Source organism: Empidonax traillii, unplaced genomic scaffold (assembly GCF_003031625.1).
Source record: "Empidonax traillii isolate 1590-97213 ecotype Southwest subspecies unplaced genomic scaffold, ASM303162v1 scaffold126:size1624879, whole genome shotgun sequence".
NCBI lineage: Eukaryota > Metazoa > Chordata > Aves > Passeriformes > Tyrannidae > Empidonax > Empidonax traillii.
This window is the reverse complement of record NW_020955319.1, coordinates 399,341-423,738: the sequence shown is the minus strand read 5'-3', so window position 1 is coordinate 423,738 and position 24,398 is coordinate 399,341. Positions and strand designations below refer to the sequence as shown.

Genomic DNA, 24,398 nt, shown 5'->3' with positions numbered 1-24,398 from the left:
ACACATGAAAACAAACGGGAAAATAAAAGCAGATACACCACCCTACTCACCCCCCAAAAAACCCAACAGTTATTAATTCAACTATGATGCATGCTCTGGCAATATACACATTTATTCACGACTTCTGTCCTAAATCCAACAAAGGTGCTCCCATGCTGTGAAGAAGGAGAAAATTTTAAGGCATGTATCGGCACTTCAGTTTGGATCAGAAGCTCACATTTGAGTTGAATCATTTGGTTGTCCCAACTTACCATGCTTTAGTTCACACCAGAGAGCTCAGAGTACACGAGCTGGATTCTTTTCGGAAGAGCCACACCAGAAGATGTGTCCTAGGAGCACTCCTCAGTTGCTCCAGCTGCTAAAGGTTGCTCAGTCCACGGGAATTGACTAAAGATAATCTAAAATGTTCCAAAATTGTGCCTCTCAGGGATGTCAGGTCTTTAGCTGTGACTTGCTTCATTCTAGAAACCTGCCCTGTATGTTTGCACTATTTGCTAATACAGATCATCTTGCTTTGTCCTTTCCAGCTGCCTTCAGTCTGGCTTGTTCTTCTGACAGCTCACAATTCAAATTCAGTGGGGCAATGATAAGCCCTACCCTTTTTTTTTATTTTACAAATTTTCTTGATCTTCACTTCAAGGGTCCTTCATTGTCTTCCTTTAATTTCAAAAATGCATCTCATCCTGTCTTTCAAACTGGGAAGCTCAAACATTTATAAAACTACTCCCTACCCCTCCTCAAAAGTCCTCTTTGTCATGTAGCAACTACTTAAATAGGCAATGCATTCCATTCCTGGCGAGCCCCCTGCTTGTCTGCGCTTCAGAAATCCACCTCCTGCTCCTCTTCTACAACCACTTATGTCAGTTGATAGCCACTAGTCATCTCCTGCTCTCTAACTCCATTGGTACCATGGGACAAAGTGTGTCTCATCTGCCATGTCTGTACAGGACCTGGAAGAGGGATCTCCTACCACCAGTCTTGCAAGGACTATTCTGATGAACAGCAAGAATTGTGAACTGAAATACCATTGATAGCTTTCAGTCAGGATACCATGAATGAAGGAATATATGCATTACATAGTAATTTGGGACAATTATGCACTGACCTGATTCTACTTCTAATTTTTCCTCAGTTTAAAAATCAAAAACAAACCACCAAACAAACAAAACCCCCAAACTGTGAACTAGGGAAAAGTACAAAGAAAACACCAGTATCTCCTGAAACAAGAGGATGTGAAACCTGACACTCAGGAAGGAAGAGATCTCAAACAGGTCTCTCAAACAGACCTGATGCACACCTTGCTGGGCAGAGGAGGGAGCAGCAGGCCCATGGTCCAGGAGGTTTCAGGAAGGAAGAGCATGAAGGAACCCCTCCCTAATCCACAAACAGGGAAAATAAACCAACTGTGTGGCTGTTCAGAATGCAACATCCCTAAGAAAGGCGGCTGAGAATAAAGAAGGGCTCCCAGGGCTGGTGGGGCACACTTCACCCTCATGGTAGAAGTTAACATTACAGTCACGGTCTTTATGATGGAGCCAGCTTGTTTGCCTGACTGAGCTAATGGCCCCTCCACTTTCTGCTTCTGATTCTATCACAGAACTGCATTTACAAATGAAATAGTTGAACTTTAACTGCGGGAAGAGGAGGGAGGCGGGGAAGGGCCCTAGGTGAAACTCTGATTTTGAAGCTGATAGTGTTCTTTCTGTTTCAAATTACAAGCTGGTCTCTCCTCCTGCTCCAAAGGTAAGTGTAGATACGGGCGCATACGCCTTTGAAATATGACAGCCTCAATTTCATTTGCCTTCAGACTCCTTTACAGTGTCAGGGCAACAGTTTTAAGTGTGTGTGAACATTTAGGAGTGGAATGAGGTCTGGCATAAAACAGAAATCTGGTCTGTACTTTAGCTCATACTTCTGCACAGGGATTTTCCAAACCGTAAGTTGAAATGTGAGAGGGAATATGCAGGTTTTGCATCTACTCAGCAGTTTGTGCATCTGCAACATTTGCTGCACGTTTAGCTGAGAAGTAAAAAAAGATCTTGTCCCACCCTAATCAACTACATACACTGTGTGTCATCTCTTTCACTGCCTCCACAATCACGGAGCAGAGTAGGAGCGGCTGGGGAACACAGAATTTATCATTTCAAGAGTCCCTATACAGCAATAACAGATTATTCAGTATGAATAATAGATATGTGCTGTAAGACTCAATGTCTTGTCCTGACACTGTAATACATCAGCATCTCTCTGAGGAGCAATGACTGTACGTTCACGTACATGAAGTGTACTATACTTTCTGTCTTATCATCTGCACCTCGCAGACAGACAGATGGGTTCCAATTAACATAGATCATTCATTTGGGGAAAATTTTCTGTCTCCACACAATATTCTATTATTTTTTTCCCTGTGAAGCACAACACTGACTTTGGATTTGGAAAATAAGAGGAGTGTGCAGGTGTCTTTTTTTTTTTTTTTTTTTGCACGACTAAGGATTCACACCAGTTTTAATACAGTGGTGCAGCGGGCTGCTATGGTGAACAGGACCTGGGGAAACACCTGGACAGTTCCCTTCTCTATCCCCTGCTCTGACCAGAAACCATCTCCACAAAGCAGTGACCTGCTCTGAGCAGCAATGATTTCAATCACCTGTCCAAGCACAGCCTGCTTTGCCCTTTACAACCCTCATCTTCCTCTCTCTCAGCTCCCGTCTGTAACACAGGTATTCCCACTCTCAATGAGACAAAGGGCAAAACAACCCTATTTTCAGACATGAAAAGAAAAAGCACTGCTCCTCTTCTCCTGGCAGATACCCAGGTTTAAGATCCTCCTTGCTGAGGTCTCTTACATAGTAAAGTTAACATGGTTAGAGTTAAGTAGAAATGCCAGTGGCAGAGTAGAAATCAGTCTCCCTCCCCAGCTCTGTCTACACTTGTCTTAGAACTCTATTAATAAAAGTGACTATAATTGTCTATCTGAATTCATTTACAAACTTCTTTTTCTCCTGTGCAAACTGGATTTTAACAATGTTTTGCTATCAATTGGGTTGTCGTTATAGTGATGTCTTTTTTTTTAGTATCAGTATATCTCAGATTACAGCAATTAATGGCAGAGTTCCACCCATCTAGTCTCCAGCTCAGGCATGCCGTTGGCAATGAAATACTAATTTGGAGAAACATTCAGTGCTGAGAAAGTTTCAAAAGTGGCCTAAAACAACGACAACTCTTCTGTTGGATATACAGCATGTCTAGAAAAAGCACTCCCTCTTTCGGGAAAGGCACTCCTCCATGGTGTAGCTGCTATTATGTGAATTACTGACTGTTTGTTAAATACTGCAGCATAATTAGGGATGTACAAGACACAAACGCAGTAAGCTGCCTTAAGAGAAAACAAGGCTCAGAAGTGTATTTCCCTTTTTATCATTTAATTCAGCCAACATGACTCCTGCTGTGATCTCTCAGCTTATCCACCTTAAAGGTCTACAGTTACGAAACTTTTAATATAAGCCTTTCATTACTATTTACATTTCTGGCTCCCATTGTCTCAGAAAGAGCCAGGGGCAGAAGGGAGGGAAGAGTGTGTTATGGCACAAAATCAGAAACTTACAGCAATTTCTCTACTGAATACTGGTAACACATAGAACCTACACCTGGGTGATGGGTCTTTTTAAAACCCTGGTTTTAAAAAGTTCATCCCTCCAGACAGTAACAACAAAGAGTTAAATGACTTGTCTCTCAAATGACTAACATCAATCCCATCATTCCTCCTATACACAAAAAGTGTGGGTTTATAGTTTCTCCTGCCAGCCGTTACCTTATAAATCCCACACAAAGGTAAAACCTTTGTTTTACTTCAATACAAATGTCTCCAGCAAATGTTTACACTACTCTTTTGAAGCTTCCTCAACCCACACCACACCCCGGCAACTACATAAAAATGCCATTTGCCTTGAATCCCAGATGCATACTTACCAAGCCATTTGTATACACTGGATTTCAACATTATGTGCTACCAGAGGTTAACTCTTCTTTAATATATACACGTGGGTGTGCATGTCTCACACATATATATATTTTTATATATATATATATACGCACACTTGCACAGACAGACATGGATTATTAAGTAGTTGCCAGATCTAATCCTACATAATTTCTGGTACTAACTCCCTAAAACAAAGCCTCTTTTTCTTTAACCTTTAAATTTTGAGAGTGGAGAAAATGTTAATTTCCTTCCTAATTAAATTAAATTTGATGGAACTTAAGAAGGAAATTTGTGATTATGAACAAAATAATTCTTATACTAGTCAAAGCCTGTCCTAAGTATCACTAGCAATGTTAAAGAACTATGGATTGCCACAATACAAATCACTACTAGAGACACTATAAGCCAGATTTTACCATTGTGCCCACTGGAACTGGATCTCACTTTGGCCCACAATATCCAAGAAACTAATCCTGCAAATCACTCACTCTTTGAAAACAGCTTATTAGTGTACGGGCTATGCCAAAACTCATTAAATAACTGGAAAGGTTCCCAGAGGCTTCAGCATGCTTTGGATTAAAGATCTACATTTCAGTTAAATATAGCAGGACAATGATTGCACGCAAGTATACACAACAACTGCCGAGTGCACAACTCCTGCGCACACCTAAGAGCATATGCCAGCATCTGCCTCAACTACATATCCACTAACATCTCTTTACCACACGTCCAAGTTGCGGTGCTCAGCAGAAATCAGTAACCTCTTGGTATCACTGAAAATTATTTTTTGTGACATTTTTCTTTAGCAACTGCTCACTGAACTCACATCTTTGAATTTAAGGTTAAAAAGCATTTTCCATAAAAATATGCAATTAACATATTGTTTCAGAATTAACACCATCCTCACCATTTTAAATTAGCAAATTACCAATCACAGAGAAGGCATATCTCAAGGAATTGGTACAGTTTATGACAAATATATTCTCCTTTGACCAGGAGAATTCTGATTCATAATTATGTTTCTTGCAAACTAACTTCTGACAGCAATTAGGCTATAAGCAGACAGATGACTGTCTATTAAAAATGAAACTGAACTCTGTTCAAAAGCCTCCACTAGAATATTGTCTACCAGTCAGATGGTGCAAAAAAAATCTTCTATGGGGCAACAGCAAGGCAACTACCTATCATCTAGCATATTATAAATAGACGTTTTAAAGTCAGCCAGTTCTTGTTAATTGTTGTTCCCTTCCTCATCTTTTTGAAAAGAACTCCTTTAAAAATACCAAACATAGCATTCAGGTTCAACCAAAGGGAGCTGACAGATCACCTTGCCCATAAATGTTGCATATTTATACACAGAATTAAATATAGGAGAGAAACAAAGATGGATTGTACAAAACTGTTCTTCTCTTCCTACCTCTGTTCCCTTACAGTACAGTATTTTTGTCTTAAGGAAGCATAAGGTAGGGTTTGACATGGCTACAGTTTTCCCCTTATTTTCCTGTACCCTGCTCTGAACCACAAGCTCCACAGCGACCTCTAGACAAGGGCCCCAACAGAAAAGGATGTTGTTCTAGAAGGTAAGGATACACCAGGACAAACTCTGCTCTGCCAGAAGGCAAGGGGACTGCTGTCAACCAGATACAGCAGAATGGTGTTTCTCACTTTGGTGATGTTTCCTTAGTCCACACAAAGCAATAGTGAGCCTATTCCACAGCTTGACATGTGTTGTACAAGATTCCCTTTCCCTTATCTTGTTCTGCCAAGCAGCAGCTGAAGACAAGGCACTCAGCATGGGGAGCTGGAGCCAACAGCTCAGTTCCAATCACAGTTACTGGGGTAATGGAGGGAGGCCTCTCTGCCTCTGAACTCCTGATTCTTCCCCGTAAGACCCACATGAGATGCTGCCTCATCAACCCTTAACAGGCTCACTGTTAGCAGGCAGACTCTGGCTGTCACACCCATGCTCTTATACCCTCATCCTGAAGGGCTTGGAGAAGGAGGGCCTGCTCTGCTCGTGCGTGGGAGGAGAAATCTGGCTTTAAATGAGGAGAAATACAGCTTTAAATCAGCTGCTCTCCAGGTGGAGTAGGAAAGTGAGAAATCTGATGTTCCAGATAGGTCTTGGATGCAAGATTTAGTCTCCCAGGAGAGTTAGGCAGGCATATTTGGATATGTGATTTCTGCTGCTTTTGCTTGATTTTCCAGATCACTCCCCTGTGCACTTTGAATGACAACTCCATTTTCTTTGTTTCTTCCCAGGACAGTAGAGTACTTCATCACATCCCACCTCAGAGGCCCTGCAAAGAATTGCTCTGCACTACTCTTGTCTGACTCCAAAGAGAAAAGCTGTTGTGCCTCTGAGTGGGTTAAGTTTTAGTCTTGAAATAGTGGTGGAAAAGAGAAAACAACACTGAGCAGAAACAATGGAGCCAGTTGAAAGATCATCATTCAAAAGGCTTAGGAAAAGAGTCTGTAATTATGCCCTGAAATTCTTCATCTCTCTTGGATGAGGTAATTGCTGGAGAAGAAACAGCCTTCAGTGACGTGCCTCAGAGTTCACAGCTTTCCAACACCACAAGGGCATCCTATGGGAATCCCCAGACCCAGTGCAACTGGTTATTGTATTAGACTCTCCTACAGGAGGAATAAGCAAGCAGGAACATGTACACGCGTGGGGAGGGAGACACTTTAGTGCGGGTAAGGTGATAACCTTTCACATACAGCCTGATTCATGCTTCATAGCCCAACACCAAAGCATGTCATGAAGCCTCTTACTTTTACCAATACACTTGCAGCTCTCTTAAACTGCATAAGCTCTTAAAAGATCAGATATTTGTTAACTATCTCCCAAAATAAATATGCATAAGCCAATTTGCATGTTAATAACTACTTCCCACAGAAATACAAGTGGCTTAAATTTCACTCCTGACAGTTTTTTAGTCCAGTAACAGTAAGAGAGTCTTTATTTAAAAACCTTAGTATGTTTTACTTCCAGTGACCATTGCGAGAGTTGTGTTCTTCATGTTCTGGCAGCCAAGGCAAGAGCGATGTGAATGGCATGAGATTAGAACAAAATGTCCCAAGGTTATCACCTGACACTAGTGGATGTGACTTTCTTGTTTCTAGATCAATAGATCTAACTCTGCTAAGTCTGGCTTGCAGGTGCAAATGCAAATGTGCAAAAGAACTGCCAGCCCTGGCAGTGGGAATGGTAGATGCCAGTGGGACAAGACTGCCATGCTCTAGCCCTGGTAGCATTTCTGTAAAGGTCCTTGAGAAAGTCTTTTGTGTTGAAGATCCCAAACCTGTTATTTGCTGTATCCCCCTGCATAATGATCACACACACACAACAGTCACCTGCTGTGACTGGAGAGAACAACATACAGCTGTAGTTTGAAATGGAATCACATAATAGGGAAATACCTGGGGCCGTGACAATGTAATCATTAGATGAGTAAATATAGCTACATTAGCAACTGGGCCAAGTACAACTCTGTTTACCAAGGCCTGCTTTTGAAAGAGCTGGGTGGTTTTCAGAACTATTGTCTTTGCTTTTAAGATGTGCATCAGAGATGAAAATCCCTCTGTTACTACAAACCTCAGCACCTTCAGTCAGCGAGTCAGGACAGTGAGTCTTAACACCACCGCCCCATGCTCGATGCAATCTCTCACAGGACTCACTCACTGATACAATCTCTCTAATCCTCTGTTAGAAATGCAGTGGGGAATCATGCAAGAAGATGTCTCTGTATTTGAAAGATTCATTGCATTACTTGAACATTGGGCATTTTGTATTCAATGTGAAAATGGTATCAGGAGTTTGCCAAGCTCAACAGTGTTTGCTGTTTATTAACTAACTCTACATCCCCAAGAGTACCGCATTACCCTCACTCATTTCACACAGCCTATTTCCCTTGTTGTTTGCCTTCCGGGGGGCCAACTTCTTCTTAGAATTACCGGCAGCTTTTCACTTCTCCCACACTAGTCCATGCAGCTGAAGCACTGACAGCCTTTGTACAACCTTATCTGTAAGAAACTCGTTAAGGTGTTCTTCTGTCCTGGTTTATATATAGGTCCACTTTGCAGTCACAATCCTGAATGTAAAACCCCGTGCCTGAGGGTACTTGACCATTTAAACAAATAAAAAGTGGGGGAAAAAAGCATTAATCCTCAAAAATACATTCATTTCCAACTGCAAGGAGAGTCTGTGTAACACTGTGAAAAATAATGGCACCAACACAAGGGAAGGTATAGTCTAACTTACAGAGTATTGATTATTTGAGATATTCATAGTGTAAAAAGGAAGTTCAGAGTTTAGAGAAAGAAAATATTCACCTTGTGTCCTACACCTGACTTTGCAAATAAGAAAAAAAACTTCTACTGTTTCTCAGGCTGGGCACCTACCAGCAACCCTTCTTATATTGCAAAAAAGAGAGAAGTGGAACAGTGACTAGGGATGGATGGTACTTATATAGAGATATCATCTGCATGGCTTTTCCTCACCTTTGCCTCCTCATTGACATCCCAAGTAAAGGACACGGCATTGAATGCAATTTCTTCAATGTTCCCAATGGTATTAAAACTCTCCTTGTAATCAGCTGTAAAAAAACCAAACAAACAAAAGACCCATAAAAAAAATTGAACTTTCACAGTTCATAGTACATCTCTGCTTCTTCATCTCTAACACATCAAAACTGCCTCTTGTATTGTTTATGATTAATTATTAATTACCTTAATTGCAAAGAGATAAAACAATGCAACTTGAGTCTTATGCATAGTATATCACTGGCTGATATTCTTACAAACTATTTCTTGCTCTCGAAAAGAAGTAAGTGTGACTCGAGTGGCAATGAGTGGGTGCATTCATTATTTGGCCAAGGAATGGCCAAAACCAAAAAATTAACTAAAAAACTACTGAAGCATTTAAAGAGACTGTTCAAAACTTGACATAAATAAATAGCATTTTAGTAAATCCTAAAGAAGCTTTCTAAAAGGCTAAGAGCTATAATTGAAGGATATCATCAGTAGTGTACATTTCTTACACAGCTGTTTCAACTTTCCTAGGAATTACTGCACAAGATGCTGGACCAACATTTCTCTATTAAAACCTAAACAAACAAACAAACAACAACCAACACCAAAACAAAGACAAACTAACAAAAAACTGCAAAGAAACCAAACCACAAAGACCCTTTTTTCCAAAGTTTTTATGCTACTGAAACAGTAAACAATCTAATGTAAGGTATTTTTAAATTGTCTGACTGCAAAATCTGCACCTTCTTCTCACTTCTTCCCAAACGGCTGTTAATACTATGAGTAAGAGAGCATTTAGTAAGGAATGAAAGCAAAAGGGAAGAGAAAATTCAAAGTTGACCCAACAGCCCCCCAAAAATACTAAGGATGTAAAACCACATAAACCATACAACTCCCAAGTCTTCTTTATTATTGAAAAGAGGAACGAGCCTCCTTTTTCTCCCTGTTTGTGGGCCAGTTCACAGACTTTCTTCTTTTTGTTGACAGATTAAGAGAAGTGGCAGGTAATATCTGCTCGATTAAAGGAACTTCCAGATTGTTCATGCAAATGCATCAACTCCTCTGGGACATATACATTTCCTAAGAATCCCCCCAGGGCTGTAACTGGACTCGGTGCCAGAGGGCTGAGATTACACCCTTGATCTAATATTTGCCCAAATCTGTGCCTTAGAAGCATGCTGATTCTTAGCTTTGTAATCAGTTATGGAAAGAGGATGTTTTTGTATTCCGTAAGGCACACAAATGGTTTCAGTATTCATTGCCTTTGCTCTTCTAAACTGTTGGTCTCTAAAAAACAATTTCTACGTAATAACTGCTATAAAATCATTTATAACAAAACCATTTCTGCATGGAGGATTATTTAACATTTGAGACATGCAATCAGTATGCTTTTCTCTCATCTGAAACACAAGAATGCTGACATCTCACTGGGCAAGTGAAACTGTGTCTATGGGACACATAAATGGCTTGGGATACAATAAAAAAATCACAGTTCAAACCCTTAGAAACAGCACAAGATATTTGGTAATGTAGTAAATTAACACAGTATTTGAGAGGGCAGGCCGGCTTTTTATTCCCACCAAGAACTCAGATCTCCTTTCTAACTGAAGTCATTGGCTTCACTATCTAAATTCAGGGAGGGAATGCAAATGAGAGGAATTAGAAGGCACATAAGTAGTTTAATACGCATGTGCACACATCGACCCACCTCTAAATTTATGATTCACCAGAAAGTGTCTTGTGCAACTGACTGCTGCATATGGGCGTGCTGTGTAGGTGCACTTTGGAAAGACATGAACAAGATGTCTCATAAAGACACTTGTTTTCTTCTCCTAAAAGGCTGTCAGAACCTCGCATCCCACCAAACTTTCCCTTCCCCCCACACACGCCTCTGCTTCCTTAATTGCCATACACAAATCTCATGGAGTGTCTATGTGACATGCTGTTAAAAAGCAGAAGCGTATCCTATTCCTCTCAATTTACAGACAATTAAAGAAGGATCTTCAGTTGATTAAGAAAAAATTCACATCCAAGGATATTTGAAAGCTTTTAGAGTGACTACAATTTTTCCTCTTTTGCTTCTGTGAATTACCAGAAAGTTGGGGTTTTTCAATATGCAAGAAAATGGCTGTACAGAAATTATTTCCTCCTGTGTTACATAAACTGCATATTAAACAATGGCAAATTTTAGATGTTAAATACTAATCATGCATTACATAACTTTGTAGTAGCTTTTTTAGTTTTTTCGCATATATATATATAGTAGCTGTGCACATAAATAACACAAACTATCCCCAGAAAAAACATAGGTAAGTTTCTGGAGCAGCACACAGATTCCACAACCACTCTTCATATTTGAACCTGTTCTGCTATTTTTCAAATTATTGTACTGATTCTAAATAATCAATATTCGTTGTACCTTAGTATTGAATTATTTATTTCATGTTATTTTAAAAGAAAAAAATAGTGATCAAATGTCACAGCACTGTGGAAAAAAAAGCCGGTTTTTTTCCCCTCTTTACTCATGCTAAAAAGAGTGAGCATGCCTTCCTCCTTCTTCAGAAAAATCCATTATAGCACGCAGCCTAAATTCTAGAAAATGCCTTACCTTCTTGCTTAATAAGCATCAAGCCCTCAGGTTTATTCCTCAAGCACTAAGGAATTGCTTACATGTAAGTACAAGCTTATGCTATTAATACCAACGCATCTACAGACCCGGTACTGCATCTAATCCTTTCAACCATCCTTGCTCGCAAGAGGTGCACCAGCCAGTACACTTAACAAATTAAAGCAGTGACTGACCCCTGGGTGTCAGGAGTGAAGCAGCAGGTCATTATTTCCTCTGATCTCCAAAACGTAACTGCAGGCCAGAAGGCAGACAGACAGACCTGTGCCACTGTGGAAAGCAGCACAAGCACAGTCCCCGCCCCTATCTGAGGACTGAACAGCTGGAGTCCAGAACTAGAGCATCCCAAACTCATTTGATCTTCTGCCTGCTGAAGACCACATCACGCTCTAGATTAAAAGTGCATTCATAAACAATTAAAAAGAATTCACAGATGTTAAACATGCTACAAACATCAAGTTAAAATAATATTAAAGACTATAAAACTTTATGGAACAGGTGATACAGATTTACAGACACCTAATTCTCTGTTTTAACTACACAGGCCCTGGACACTAACTCGGTATTCCTTTACAGGACCCCTGCAAGGTCCTGAATTTTTATGTAAAGCGTTATTCAATATAATTTTGCACGGAAGGAACCCCTAGAGGTTATCTGGTTCAAGGAGGACATCAGCTTCAAATTTGGATTAAGTTTCTCATTTAGATCATTTGATGGTAAAACTGAGAGATTTTGCTAAATGTAGCTTGATACTTTCATGGGAAATGCAGTTGGGAGCTATTCTGGCCTAATAAACCAAATAGCCATAATGTAAGCACCAAAGAAAATGAAATGTACTTCAGAAATACCTTACTTGGTAAGGGCTACAGCCATATTTCAGTTGTTCTCAAGAAAACATTACTGAGCAACACCTGGGTCTTTCTTCTGAAAACTCTGAGGCGAACCATGCTCTTACAGCTCTTACATCTGACAAGGAGTGCTATATCAGTAAGTCTTACTACACTGGGCTGTGCTCGTGTTTGCAGTCCAAATAAAGAATATGCGCCAAAGTGCCTCAAAAGTCAGCACAGACCTATTTCATCTCAAACCAATGGAAAATTAAAAGACATTTGCTTTAACACAGGTAAACACACAGTTCATGTGCAGCACTTGTTTTGCAGAGCACTATTTTACAGATTATGCATCATAAGCTGACTCACTGGGGAAAGGGACTGAAATGTGCCAGGACACCACAAGTGCAATGGAGTTGGAGGGTGTTGGCAAGGCTGTGGAACAAGCTCATGAGCACATACTTTCAAAGGTATGAGCATTTAGTACTGCAAGCTTGTAGTGACTAATACAAAAAACCAGGCAGCCTTCAGAAATAGCTGTGACAGGGCACACTTGCTCTTTTAACTGTCACAATAGGAGTCATTTGGTCTGGGATGGCGATTTTACTGTCTGAACTATCCCAAAGGGCAAGAAAAGAAAAAAGGAAAAAAACCCAAAGAAGTTGTGGAAACAGTTCAGCCAGAATAATGATGATAAGAGGCAGAGAGGAGATTCGGGAGGAGCTGCTTTGACAAAGCACACTTGACCTTAAGTGGAGCTCGATGGAGGCTGCAGCATTTCAAAGGCTAAAGGCATTGTGCGAGTAGAACCACTTAGGGACTGATTCCCTGATCATCCAGTTCAATTGCCCCTGAAGTCTTGCGGTGTTCTCTACCAGTAACCTTGCTTTGTTTTCGCCCCCCCTCTCTGCCTCCTCTCATTCCTGCCATTCAATGGTTTGGTTCCCTCAGGCGGTCAAAACAAGATAGACTTTGTCTGCTTTGGTCTTGCCGGCTCCTTTGACTGGAATCCTGCAGATGGCTGCATGTGTAAACTGCATGTGGGAGGGGAGAAGCGCTTGATGTCTAGACACTGCCACTGATTCAAACTTCAGGCTCCTTGGCAGCAGGTACGTGTTCTTCCTCTGCTAAAATCTCCCAAGCATGTGGATAGGGCAGTTGTGGCTGAAACAGGCTTGTAAATACCTTAGATGGGATGAACAGTAAACAGATCTCTCAGGATAGCACATCAGCGCTCGTTTCTCCCTCAGTGCTGACACCAACAAGACTCAAAGTCTGGGGTTGTAGGAGTCCTGCACCCTCGTTTGCAGTCACCACTATGATGGCATCCTCGCTCTCAGGCTGCACTTCCACATCAATTAGCTAACACAACTGTTACTGGCTGCTATTATTACTCGATCAAAGACTGGATCTGCCTTTGAAAAACTAAAGGAAACAAACATTCCTCCACTCCTGAGGAGATGCAGACCCCTGACTTCCCAGCTGCAGAAGGTGGACCACTAAATACACATGCAAGGGGCAGCTCTTCTGTGTAACTACTGAGAACCATTCCTTCTGCGTGGTCCCTGCCCTGCTCCATAGACCCTGTTGCCCAGTCCTAGCAGGGATGAGTCATTGCTAAAAACTGCACTGTTGTGCAAGGTACCAGAGCTTTCCACATCTGAAATCTTTCCTGAAACATCTGGAGATTCTCTTACACTCACCAATGTCGAGGACCCTCTGTTTAGCCGTGTGCTGCCGGGAATGCCAGTACTTCCAGTATTTCAGCTGTTCATCTCTGTTTTTATCCTCACTAAAAACAACCATGACCACACTCTACGAAAAAAAAAAAAAAAAAAACACAAACAGAAACCATGTTAGTTAAAATTATTAGTAGTCAGAATCACAAAAATTAAAATCTCCTATACGTTTCTAATGCTGATCCATCCTCTCCTCATACTTTGGTTATAGAAGATTGCTGGGTTTTAATCCACTCCAATATTGCAATGCACCTAAAGACTCCAGGCAGAAGAAATGTAGTTGGAAAATAATGCAAGGCCAAGGATTATGTTCTTGATAGGCCAAATACAACTTAATCATATTCTTAGATTTAAGTCTAAGTTCCCTTTACTAAAATGTGGTCATTTCAAAGTGAGAGGATCCCCAGTTCCAATTCTGATCTGAGTCCAGTCAAAATGATGGAGTTCAAATTCTTTGGCACTCTGGAATATAACAATACACTGAAAGAGATGTGTTGTTATGGAGCTTCACCTCACTGGCTAAAGGTAGGACATTTTCACTTTTACCATACACAGTCAAAATACCCTTCTTGGGAGGAAGACTCTTGCATATGTGTATTTAATGACAAACTCAATGTAAGTATTTACTGAGTTTTGCTGAGGTTTTCACTTCGAGTTCTAAATTCCCTTTGTTAAACTGTGTGATTCAAAGCAAACAGATTGAAATTTTATGCAAAATTTTATACGAGCAATAAAGTTTTTTTAAAAAGCCCCGCTGTAGGCAAGCAAAACAAAAAAAATCCACAAAACAAAGAACAATCCTATCAAGTAAAACTGAAGTGAAAATAAAGCACAGAGAACAAAAAAAATCACTTTTAAATATCGTCCTTTGTTCCTGTTGTTCCTTTAACCCCAAGACACTTAGGTCCATCATCAAGATGTTTCACAAGCTGAGGAGTTGGACCACGATTGATTTATGATCTGTGTCCCTCCACACAGTCACCACCGTAACCCTTCACGTGCTCTGTGACCTTCTGCATAAAAGCTGGACACCATCACCACATCTTCCATGTCCAGCCTCTGCACGGGCACAAGGCAATATATGCCATGGACAAACCCTGAGTTATGCCTGTGCATACTGGCTGGCCATCAGTTATGTGCTGGCTGGCCAGCTGATGCACTAACCAGATCTGACCATGCCAACCAGCTTTTCCACCAAGGACAGAATTAATCTTTTTCCTCTATAAAACACTTACATGGAACTTGTAGAGGTTTAATACCTTCAAAACCTCTTGCACCTCTGTCAGGTTTGGATGGAATTGGCAACAAATTCAAGAGTCGCCTGAGTAGGGCCCTGGCAAACAGAACATGATCGTGAAAGTTGCACGTGGTTTCACAATCTTCTGTAAACTACATCCTCCAAAAGGATGTGGTCTCATCTCTCCTTTACAACTTCAACTCTTCTACTGCCACAGCTTCAAAACTCATGGGGCTGTGCACTGAACCAGGCCTGTAAGGACTGGTTTTCAGACAGACCACTGAGCTCCTGTCTCCTGTTTCAGCTCTGCAAGTGCTGGAGCTGGAACCACAAAGGGGGAAGGAACAGGTGGCAGGGAAAGAGATTTTGCAGCAACAGAGAAATCTTACATCAGCTTTAGCCAACAGTGTAACATTACAGCCTCATGTCCTCAGGAAACTAGGCTGGAAATTACCTGCTAATTCAGGTTTCCAAATCATTGCCTCTGTTTAGGACCAGTCTCTCTAAACTTTATGTATGATAGAAACATATAGGTTGTTGTCTGCTTCACTGCTCACATTGATTTTCATCAGTTCCTTTGACTAAAGTCACAACACTTTTACAGTACTTCATTTATTTGGATGGAAACACTTTTGCAGCCTCATACATATGCAGCCCTGCCAGCTCCAGGATAACATTTACAGGGCAGCAACTCTGAAGCTCATTGCTCATTCCAAGGTTACTGGGTTAGGATTTGCTAACTCAAAAACATTACCAAGGAAATCAGGAGGCCCATTCCTCAAAGTATACGCTCCTGAATACACAAGCTCCAGTCCTACCCCATGGAATTTAAGATGCAAATCATTCATTTTGTCATACTTATGGGTAAATATTAAGTGAAAGCTCAATGTAAATGATTAAGTGAAAGCTCAACGTAAATGATTTAAAATTAATGTCACAAAGGATGGAGTCAACTCTTCATATTTTATCTGAAATGCACTGGAAAGCACCTGATGAAGTGCACAAGTGAGTGAAGACGGACTACTAAGTAGATGTAGCAGTTGTTGGATTTCTTTACTTTAATCATGGCATGATAAGTTCACCAGTGTCAAGTGCAGTCTCTGTGTAATCATCATTCTGCCAAATACAGACTGAGGCAGATATGTTATAATCAACTCATAAGATCACACTGAAAATACTGGACCCAAAAATATTTCTTGCCACCATCAGTATGGTGCTCTTCCACCCTTACATTGAGCATGAGAATAAGCTTGCTCTGTTTCTCCCACAAGGAAAAAAAATACATGAAAAGTCAACCACCCACAACTACATCTATCTACACAGCTCCATTCCCACCTAGGAAAGAAATGGGACTATACCCTGACTTTGCTGATGGGATGCCGGAAACATTTGTTGTCACCCGTCTCACTCAGGGTGATGGCGTAGAACTGTCCTTTGTTCAAGTAGGTCATGGGCCCCTCCCCTTGCTTTTGACGCAGAGACTTGGTAGCTTCTAGCGTATACTGAAAAGTGCTGCTGAAAAGACAAGGAGAAAAACATCAACAAAATCCGTATCACTTTCTCCTTTTCTCTTTGTCCCCGTTTATTACGTACTTCATGCATTGCATAAGGTATAAGAAGCTAATAATAAAATTCCAGGAAAAGGTCACGTGGCCATTTAAAAGTGCAATTTTTTTTTTTCAAGTTCATCAGATCTGGCAACAAAGTGTAAAACTATATGAACTGTAAGTCTCTTGGATCAAAGACTACATCTTTACTTTCTCTGAAAAGAACCATTATGAAGTACAAGACCACTACCCCACAATGAGAGTGTTAAATACCAGGAGGGAATTCAGTATGATTAGCAGGAAATCTCCAACTCCACAGACATTTGAACTTAAAAGTGTCACAGAAACAGAAATAAATAAATAATTATTTTTTTAAAAACCCTAGCAGAATAAAACTTGTTGCAAAAGACAGATTCAGAGAATGAAAAGTCCAACTGCTACTTTCAGCACAGTGCAGGGAAGGAATTCAAGGAGAAGGGACGGTAAGTTTATTTGTTTAAAGACAACATGCAAATCAAGGTTTTTACAAGCTTTCTTTTCAAAATTAGTCAGACCTAACAAAGTGCCTACATTTAGTTGTATCCTGCAACCAAGTAACCTCCCTTTAGAGAAAGAAAAAAAATAGAGAAAAAGTTTGCTCTTGTGTTGAAATTTTAGATCTTAAAAAACACCCTCCTTCACAGAAGAACTTCCCACATTTGAAGCAGTTCTCAAATCATCAAAAGTAAAAGGTCCATTAACTAGTGAACTCTTAGCTGGAAACAGTTCTCACTGAGCCTCTTCCAGTCAACTCCTCCAGCAACAGCAGTGAACAATAATCCAATAAAAATGATGCCTGCAGCTCCTCACATTTTCTTAAATGAAAATAATGCTCACCATGCAGAAAAAAAATAATCTTTTCAATCTGCACAGGAAGCTTAATGCAAGGAGCTACTTGCAGGATGTCCTCACAAACTGGAGATGTGGAGGAACTATTTTCACAAAGGTCCTAATTCAGCAAAGTACTTCAGCAGTGTCAGAGCAGAATAAAAAGAAGGAATATATTGGTCCAAAACAAGCGTATCCTTAACTTTCTAGCAAATAATTCCAGATCATCATAGCACTGCCATAGCAATACAGAAATAAAGGGAAAATAAAAATATTTTTAACTATCCAATGGAAAGAAACCACTAAAATGTATGAATAATAATTATATTTAAACCCCCACTTGAAGAAAAGGTAGAAAAACCCCAACAGATCCACTGTATTTCCATCCAAAGCAAGAAGTTTCAGACAGTTTAGTATCAATTATTTAGTAGCAATCATTTAATCAAAGACAATTTCTAAGTGCTTCTTAGCTTATAAATGGAAATCCAGTCATTTTTCTAGTTGCTTTAAAGCAAAGCAAAAGTAAGGTAAAAAGCAAACACTCATCTATACCTATCCAACTCACTGATGGCAGAACAGGCACTTCCCAATAATGCAGTTGCTGCCAACATGAAGGCTCTCACACGCGGTGGGAAGGCGGCACTAAGGGCCCTGTGGTCCCCTCCCCTGCCATCTACTGTGGGAGTGCTGCCATGATCCCTGTCCTGTGTGCAGGGGGAAGAGAAGCACTGCTGACACTGGCAAGCAGTGTGGTCCTGTCTGAGTGGAAGGAAGAGCACAACCCCCAGTGCTGCAAACCCAGCATCCATCCTGCTGATCCTGTGGATTGACCACCCATTGGTGATAGGGGAAGAGCCTTGATTTAGTGTCACAGAAAGGCACTGCAGGTTGTGTGCTGCAAAATTGCTTTGGGACAGACACCGAGGCACGCTGAGTGCCCTGGGAGATGCCCCTCAAAACCTCCCACCAGACAGAAGGCCTAACAATGATGTGTGCTGGAAAGGGCTTAGGATGATCCAAAGTCAGACATGCTGTATCTTAACAGGGCTACCTACAGTCTGCCATGGTCTGGTCTTCTGCTTCCTGTCATTCTAGATGTTTCAGAAAGATGTCAAAAAATGTAAATCCCAGACACATCGCACTTGGCCAATTTTGCACTCTTTGTGTGGTACCACTTGCGAATTTACTTCTTGTTCCCAGCTGGCAATCAAAGTCTGCCCTATAGCAGGAGGATTACTCCCACCGCTAAAATTTATTGCAGTCACTCAAATTATTACAATATTATTCTGAACCTCAACATGAGTCTTAACTAAACCCCTGTGTAGTCAATAAGGGATCTTCTATCAGGCTTCCAATTACTTTCATATTCACCACTTCCTTTTTTCAAACTGAAGTTTTAATTTCTGAGCACCTACCACTCCCAGGAAAGACACAGTTTGTATTTCTTAATGTCCATTCAGAGGTTTTGTTCTAACGTGGACCTGGGCATGAAAAGCCTAGTGTATGAGAATTGTTAACAATACCAACGCTTCAGGATTCAACTTTACAAATACTCCATGTAGTAAGTGAGCAGTCTGCTAAATATCTGTTGCATGTGTTCTGCCTATATAACGACTCAGTTCTGAGCTCACTGCAGTAAATGATGGTTTTAATCCTCTTCAGAATAAAGATCAGGCTACAAGGAACCTTCGCCACAGACGGACTCATATGCCTAATCCAGGAAATATATGTAGGCATGTTCCTGTTTCTAAAGTGAGAGTAATCACTCAGATATAAACAGAACCATTCACAAGCAAGAAATAACGCATCAGCTTAAAAACTTCAGTGATTACAGTCTTTATCAGTTAAAGGGACTCTGCAGCGTTTGCCCACGCTACGCACACATTTTTCTGTGCTGAGGGAGAACACTGTTCTTTTCCAGCTTCAATTTTTGAAGCTGTTTAAAAATCTTTTGAGAATTCTTAAGGTTTTTTACATGATTTATAATAGATACTTTGTTTATATTGTTTTATGGGTAAACATCAAGTACCACAACAAGCAGGGTAAAAAGACAGAAAACCTACTAGGAGTAACTAGAAAAAAAACAGAAGGGAAAAATAAAGATGGGAATTACATAGGGTTGGTGGAGCCAGTTCAACCATCCTGGACATCTGTCTTCTGCATCCTGAAAGGTAGGAAAGATTTCATGACCTGGCTGTCAAGGCCAGTTTTAATCTCACATATCTCAGTGGGGCTTCTGAGGAGTTACAAATTTAAAACAATGCTGAGGGAAAGGTAATAGATGAAGATATAAACTGGCCAGATCTGAAAGCTAAGATAAGCAAGAGAACAAGGGGAGAGTGATGTCTGGCAGCATTAAGGAGCCCTGCAGGTACCTCAGGGTGAAGAAAGGGAGAGTGGGAAGTGGACAGAGATAGCCTGTCCTCAATACATGCCTGTGTGATGCCAATCAACACATTTCAAAGCTTATGCCCTACCTTGTTTGTTCATAAATATATTCTTCAGCCCCCACTGACACACTCCGATACTTCTGAAAAATAAAACCAATTAAATATAGTTTCATGCAATCAAAATGCAAATACCAAGAAAAGCATAATTATGGGGTTTTTTTAAAGAAAACTCAGAAGACACCATCAGTCATTTAAAGCCTAAAATACCTAAAAAGTTGAGTGAATATAAATATGCTAATCACATTTTATATAAAGGTTAGAGGTTGACAGTGTCAAAAACATGCAATTTACTTACCTAACCTCAAAAAAATTTGCTTATGCTATAAACGATGAATAAATTAATCACAGTTAACTAAGAATATGAAAGATATGAAAATGGTATATTTATATAATTGCTAAAATTGTATCTGAAGAACACAGCAAGTGATTGACCGAAGTGTCTCCTACCACAGGGATCTATTAAACCTCAGCACTCCTTCGATACAACAAAACTAAGTCACTCCATAAATGCTTTGAAACAATTTCTAAATATGTATTCATAATGTGTTTTAAAACAGTATGAATTAGAGCAATTCCAAACTCAGTCATTCTCAGCAGCACTCAGGATGTACTTTCCAAGCACTTAGGAAAACTAGTAAGAGCAAGCATACTCTACTTCTAAACACTAATTTAGCCCAGGTTTCTTCTGGTAAGTTTTGATATTTTATGGTCTCTCCATATCTGCTTCATAAAGCTGTCCCTACATAAACAGTGTGTGGCTGGAGAAGCAGTCAGAGCACGCATCGCAGGGATCAAGCACATCCTGGGATTTATAATAATGGCCAGTCTTCGCAAACGAAGATCCGGGGAAGGTCTTTACACCTTCCAACCTGCGCATTGGATTTTTTTTAGGTGAGACACAGTGTGCGCGGAACTGAGCCCACCCTTTAATCCTGAGGTTCATCTGCCGGGGCCAAGCGAGCTTGGATGGTGGCAGCGAGGTCCTCAGGACGTAGATGGATTGCCTTACAGGGCTAACAAGCTCCATCTGCCCAGGGAGTGGCCTCGACCGGGAATCGAACCCGGGCCTCAGCGGTGACAGCACCTAAATCCTGGGATTTAGGTAACTGAGAAACAGCAAAGGGACAGGCTCAGAGTGGAGCGAGGCTGCAGCAGGGTGGGAAAGCTGTTCCTGCTCCCTGGCCACATGCATGTGAACATTTGGGGTTAGAAGGCCACCTAACAGTTACACTGGGGGCCCAGTAAAGTCAGTTGTTCAGTCTCCTTTTTAGTTAAAAGGGGAGGTGAAGATGGAGAGGAGTGAGTGCAACTGGCAAACCATTCCACTCACTTTTGGCAAGTGGATTTGAACTGATTCTTTCTCCACAGACTGCACAGAAAGTCCAGATGACATGTACTGTATCCTGCTATTAATCAATAACTTTAAAAAGCATGTAACAAAATATTACCTTTGTAGCAAAATTAACATAACACAGAGTTCGGGATGCAAAGCCAACATACATGTAAAGTCCCTTTTTACTGTCAAATTAAACAAGTTTGCATGTTTGACATGCATTTGCTCTCTGCACAGCGCAGATGGGCTGTTTGGGAACCTCTCAGCAAGATGTCCCAGAACAAATCAGTGTAAAGGAATCACTCTGCTACAGCACCCCAGGGAAAGCCATGAGTACGGCACCACCAAGCTCGAATGAAGAGCCACTTACCAGTAACAACAACAGCTGAAAAAATTTGATTTGGTAATGCAGAGCAGTGTCTCTAATTCAAGGTTTGATCCTACTGATTTTACAATGGCAAGCTAGATTTCTTCATTAATTATTCACTTAGTTGACCTACACGTGTTCTATATCTGAAAATTGATTTCATCTCCAGACACCCTCATCTATTGCTTGTGAAGACCACGTACTTTTCTATAATACACATAAACAAACACCCAGTAAATTTCTCATATGCTCAGAGTAGCTCAGCCTTAACGTAGCTTGCCTTGCACTTTTTTTACATTTATAATTCCGTAGAGCTGGGAGGAGACAAACCCTAGGGGAGTTTTTACACCTAATATCTCTAATTATTTGCAGAGGCACTGTCAGCTTTAAACAGTTTTTACTCTTCTACATTTCCAGCTCATTTGCATTATTTTGCAGCAGGCAAAAGCAGCCTGCTAAATACCATACTAAAGCTGACTGTAAAATTACTCTGACTCAGCATAACTGTAAAATAGTCTAAGGGAGCTCGTTGTCTCTCTTCTCCTCCTCATTCCTGCACATATACATGCAGTTTTTCCTTGCCTATTATATTCTCCTCTCCTCTCTACTCATCCAATGCTACTACTTTTTCTCACTTGCCCATGTTGCAGAATAGAGCTTAGTGCAACAGACAGCTTCCGAACAAACTACTTGGGTTTATCCAGCAGCAGAGGCTGACCCTGCTCATTTGCACTTTCAAAAGAACATCTAGAATTTCCCCGTCACAAAGTGGCTGCTATTTCTTCCTGTTACAAATAGGTCTGAAGGCAGATCTCGTTAACGGTAAATAAATCTTCTTTCAGAATGGCAACTATCCTCTACTTGACAAAATATCCCGAAAGACAAAAGATCAATATCCATTATTCTCAGAATTTCCAATAAATATCTTTAAAATTGTCTTCTGAAGCACCTCATGATGCTCTCCTCTAATCAGACCACAGACTGGCAGGAACACAGCAAGGAGCAGAAATGAATTTGTTGAAACAAGCAACACTGCTCTTCTAATGGCTCTTGTGGAGAGTTCAAATCTCCTTATCTTGTTTACAAGCTCAAATATCCGTATCTTGTTTACAGCTTTTTATTGAGTTCTTAGATGGTCATTTGAGTTGAAAAACTTACTTCTGTTCCTCCATCTTTGAAGGTGTCGCTGTAGGTACTGTCAGGAGTACTGCGTTGGTCATCTTTGAGATAATTTGTGTGGGGAGCAATGTTGGACACTTCGTAGTGTTCAAAGATAACGCCTCGGTGCTCCTCATTTTCTCCTCTTGCATAGTGTGTTTGTGGGGTTATAAAAACAGGGGTAAATTCCTCTGCTTTAACAACAGTCACTCCGGTCCCCGTGATGGGCGTTGAGCTTCCAGACACATTTGTGTTGTATTCCCTTTTGGATGACTCCAAAGGATCTTGGTTCAAGGAAAGGTTAACTGGCACCGTCTTCAGGACTTGCACACGGTTCTCTCCCCCACTTAAACTATTCTGAGCTTCCGTGGTATTAAGACAATTTCTGTGAGACAAAACCAAAAAATGTTATGAACTGTCCTTACGGAGTAAATCTTCTCCTCAAGTACCTTAATGTGCTTAGATATCAGAAAAGGAGGTCTTTCAATTCTGATAAGCCACTTGCATAAGAAGTAACACATTAACTAATACTAGGCAAAAGGAATTGTGAGGCAAGCAGAGAGGTCCAGAGCTCTTTACAAGCTAGGGAAAGATGATACATTTGGTTCACCCTACAATCAGTAAGGCTTGTTACAATAAATTCTGTGTATCCAGGCTTGCTCTTGCCTTAGCTTACAATTTGGATGCAAAATCAATCCAGCAGTGCAACAGCCTTTAGACACAAAATAAGAATAAAGAGTAAGGCAAGGTATGGATTACTCACAGCAGGTAATCTGCACATAAAATAGGCAGAATATCAACAGCAAAATTTGCACACTGATGCATTCTCTTTCAGGCTGTTGACAGGCCACTACTGTTTGTGTAACTCTGGTATCACTGCTCTTCTGAAAGAGCAAGCCCAGGAATCCCATTGTAGCAGAGTAGATCAGTAACTATAGTGACTGCAAAGTAACCTCCAGCAGCATTCCCACAACTAACCTCAACTGCTGTTGAAAGCAGTTCATTTCTGATAGCTGATGCACTGACATAACATTAATAACTTGTAAAACTTTTAGTAGGTGTAACACTGCTGTTTTCAAACCAGGAGAAATGGACTGATACTGCAGTTCCTCTCTCTTGGCTTTCCACTGAAGGCCAGTTTTGTCAATCACATTCAATTTAGGAATTTCTCCGGTGTTAGCAGAAGAAAAACTCTCCCTCAAAAAACATTTCATATTCTATTTTTAAACAGTAAATTTATAGTACTATCTTTTTAAACTTTCATCTTATGCAGCTAGTGGAGACCATCTAACGCTGTCACATATTAGCTACATTAAAATAAACCTTGTGTAGCTTCTCTCCATCATTAATTTTACATGAAGATACCTTCCTGTATGTAAAAACTTAGTTCTTTCTACACAAATATACACTCTTTCTTGTCCACAAGTCTTAGTAAGGCAGGAAGCAGCTTCCCCTGACTCAAGCCACTTTTAGGCTACAGAGAAAAGCTGAAATCTGAGAGGAATGAGAAAAACATTCTAAGTGGATGATTTTAAGAGAGTTACCTTATTTTCTCGGCAGACCCTAAGTTATGTTAAATAAAACTTTATAAATCTGGTTACTTAGGCCAAACTACTCATTTTTTTGCCCTAGAAGAAGCAAACAAAGTAAAGTAGCTAACAGCCAACTGTCAATATAATCTGATTTTACTAATCTCAGGAGTAGCAAAACAACAAAACCAAACACA

General features: G+C 40.5%; 1 protein-coding gene across 2 annotated transcripts in view; it reads right to left on the bottom strand.

The window, feature by feature from the left end:
- The window catches only part of GRHL2 (grainyhead like transcription factor 2), a 62,134-nt gene that overhangs the window by 20,592 nt on the left and 17,144 nt on the right, over positions 1 to 24,398 (bottom strand). For both annotated transcript variants that reach the window (XM_027883401.1, XM_027883402.1), the window contains 5 exons: positions 22,673 to 23,057; positions 19,842 to 19,894; positions 16,309 to 16,465; positions 13,678 to 13,789; positions 8,489 to 8,583 (listed from right to left, as the gene is read on the bottom strand). In XM_027883401.1, the coding sequence (XP_027739202.1) occupies positions 8,489 to 8,583; positions 13,678 to 13,789; positions 16,309 to 16,465; positions 19,842 to 19,894; positions 22,673 to 23,057 (802 nt within the window). The remainder of the gene's footprint in view (positions 1 to 8,488; positions 8,584 to 13,677; positions 13,790 to 16,308; positions 16,466 to 19,841; positions 19,895 to 22,672; positions 23,058 to 24,398) is intronic.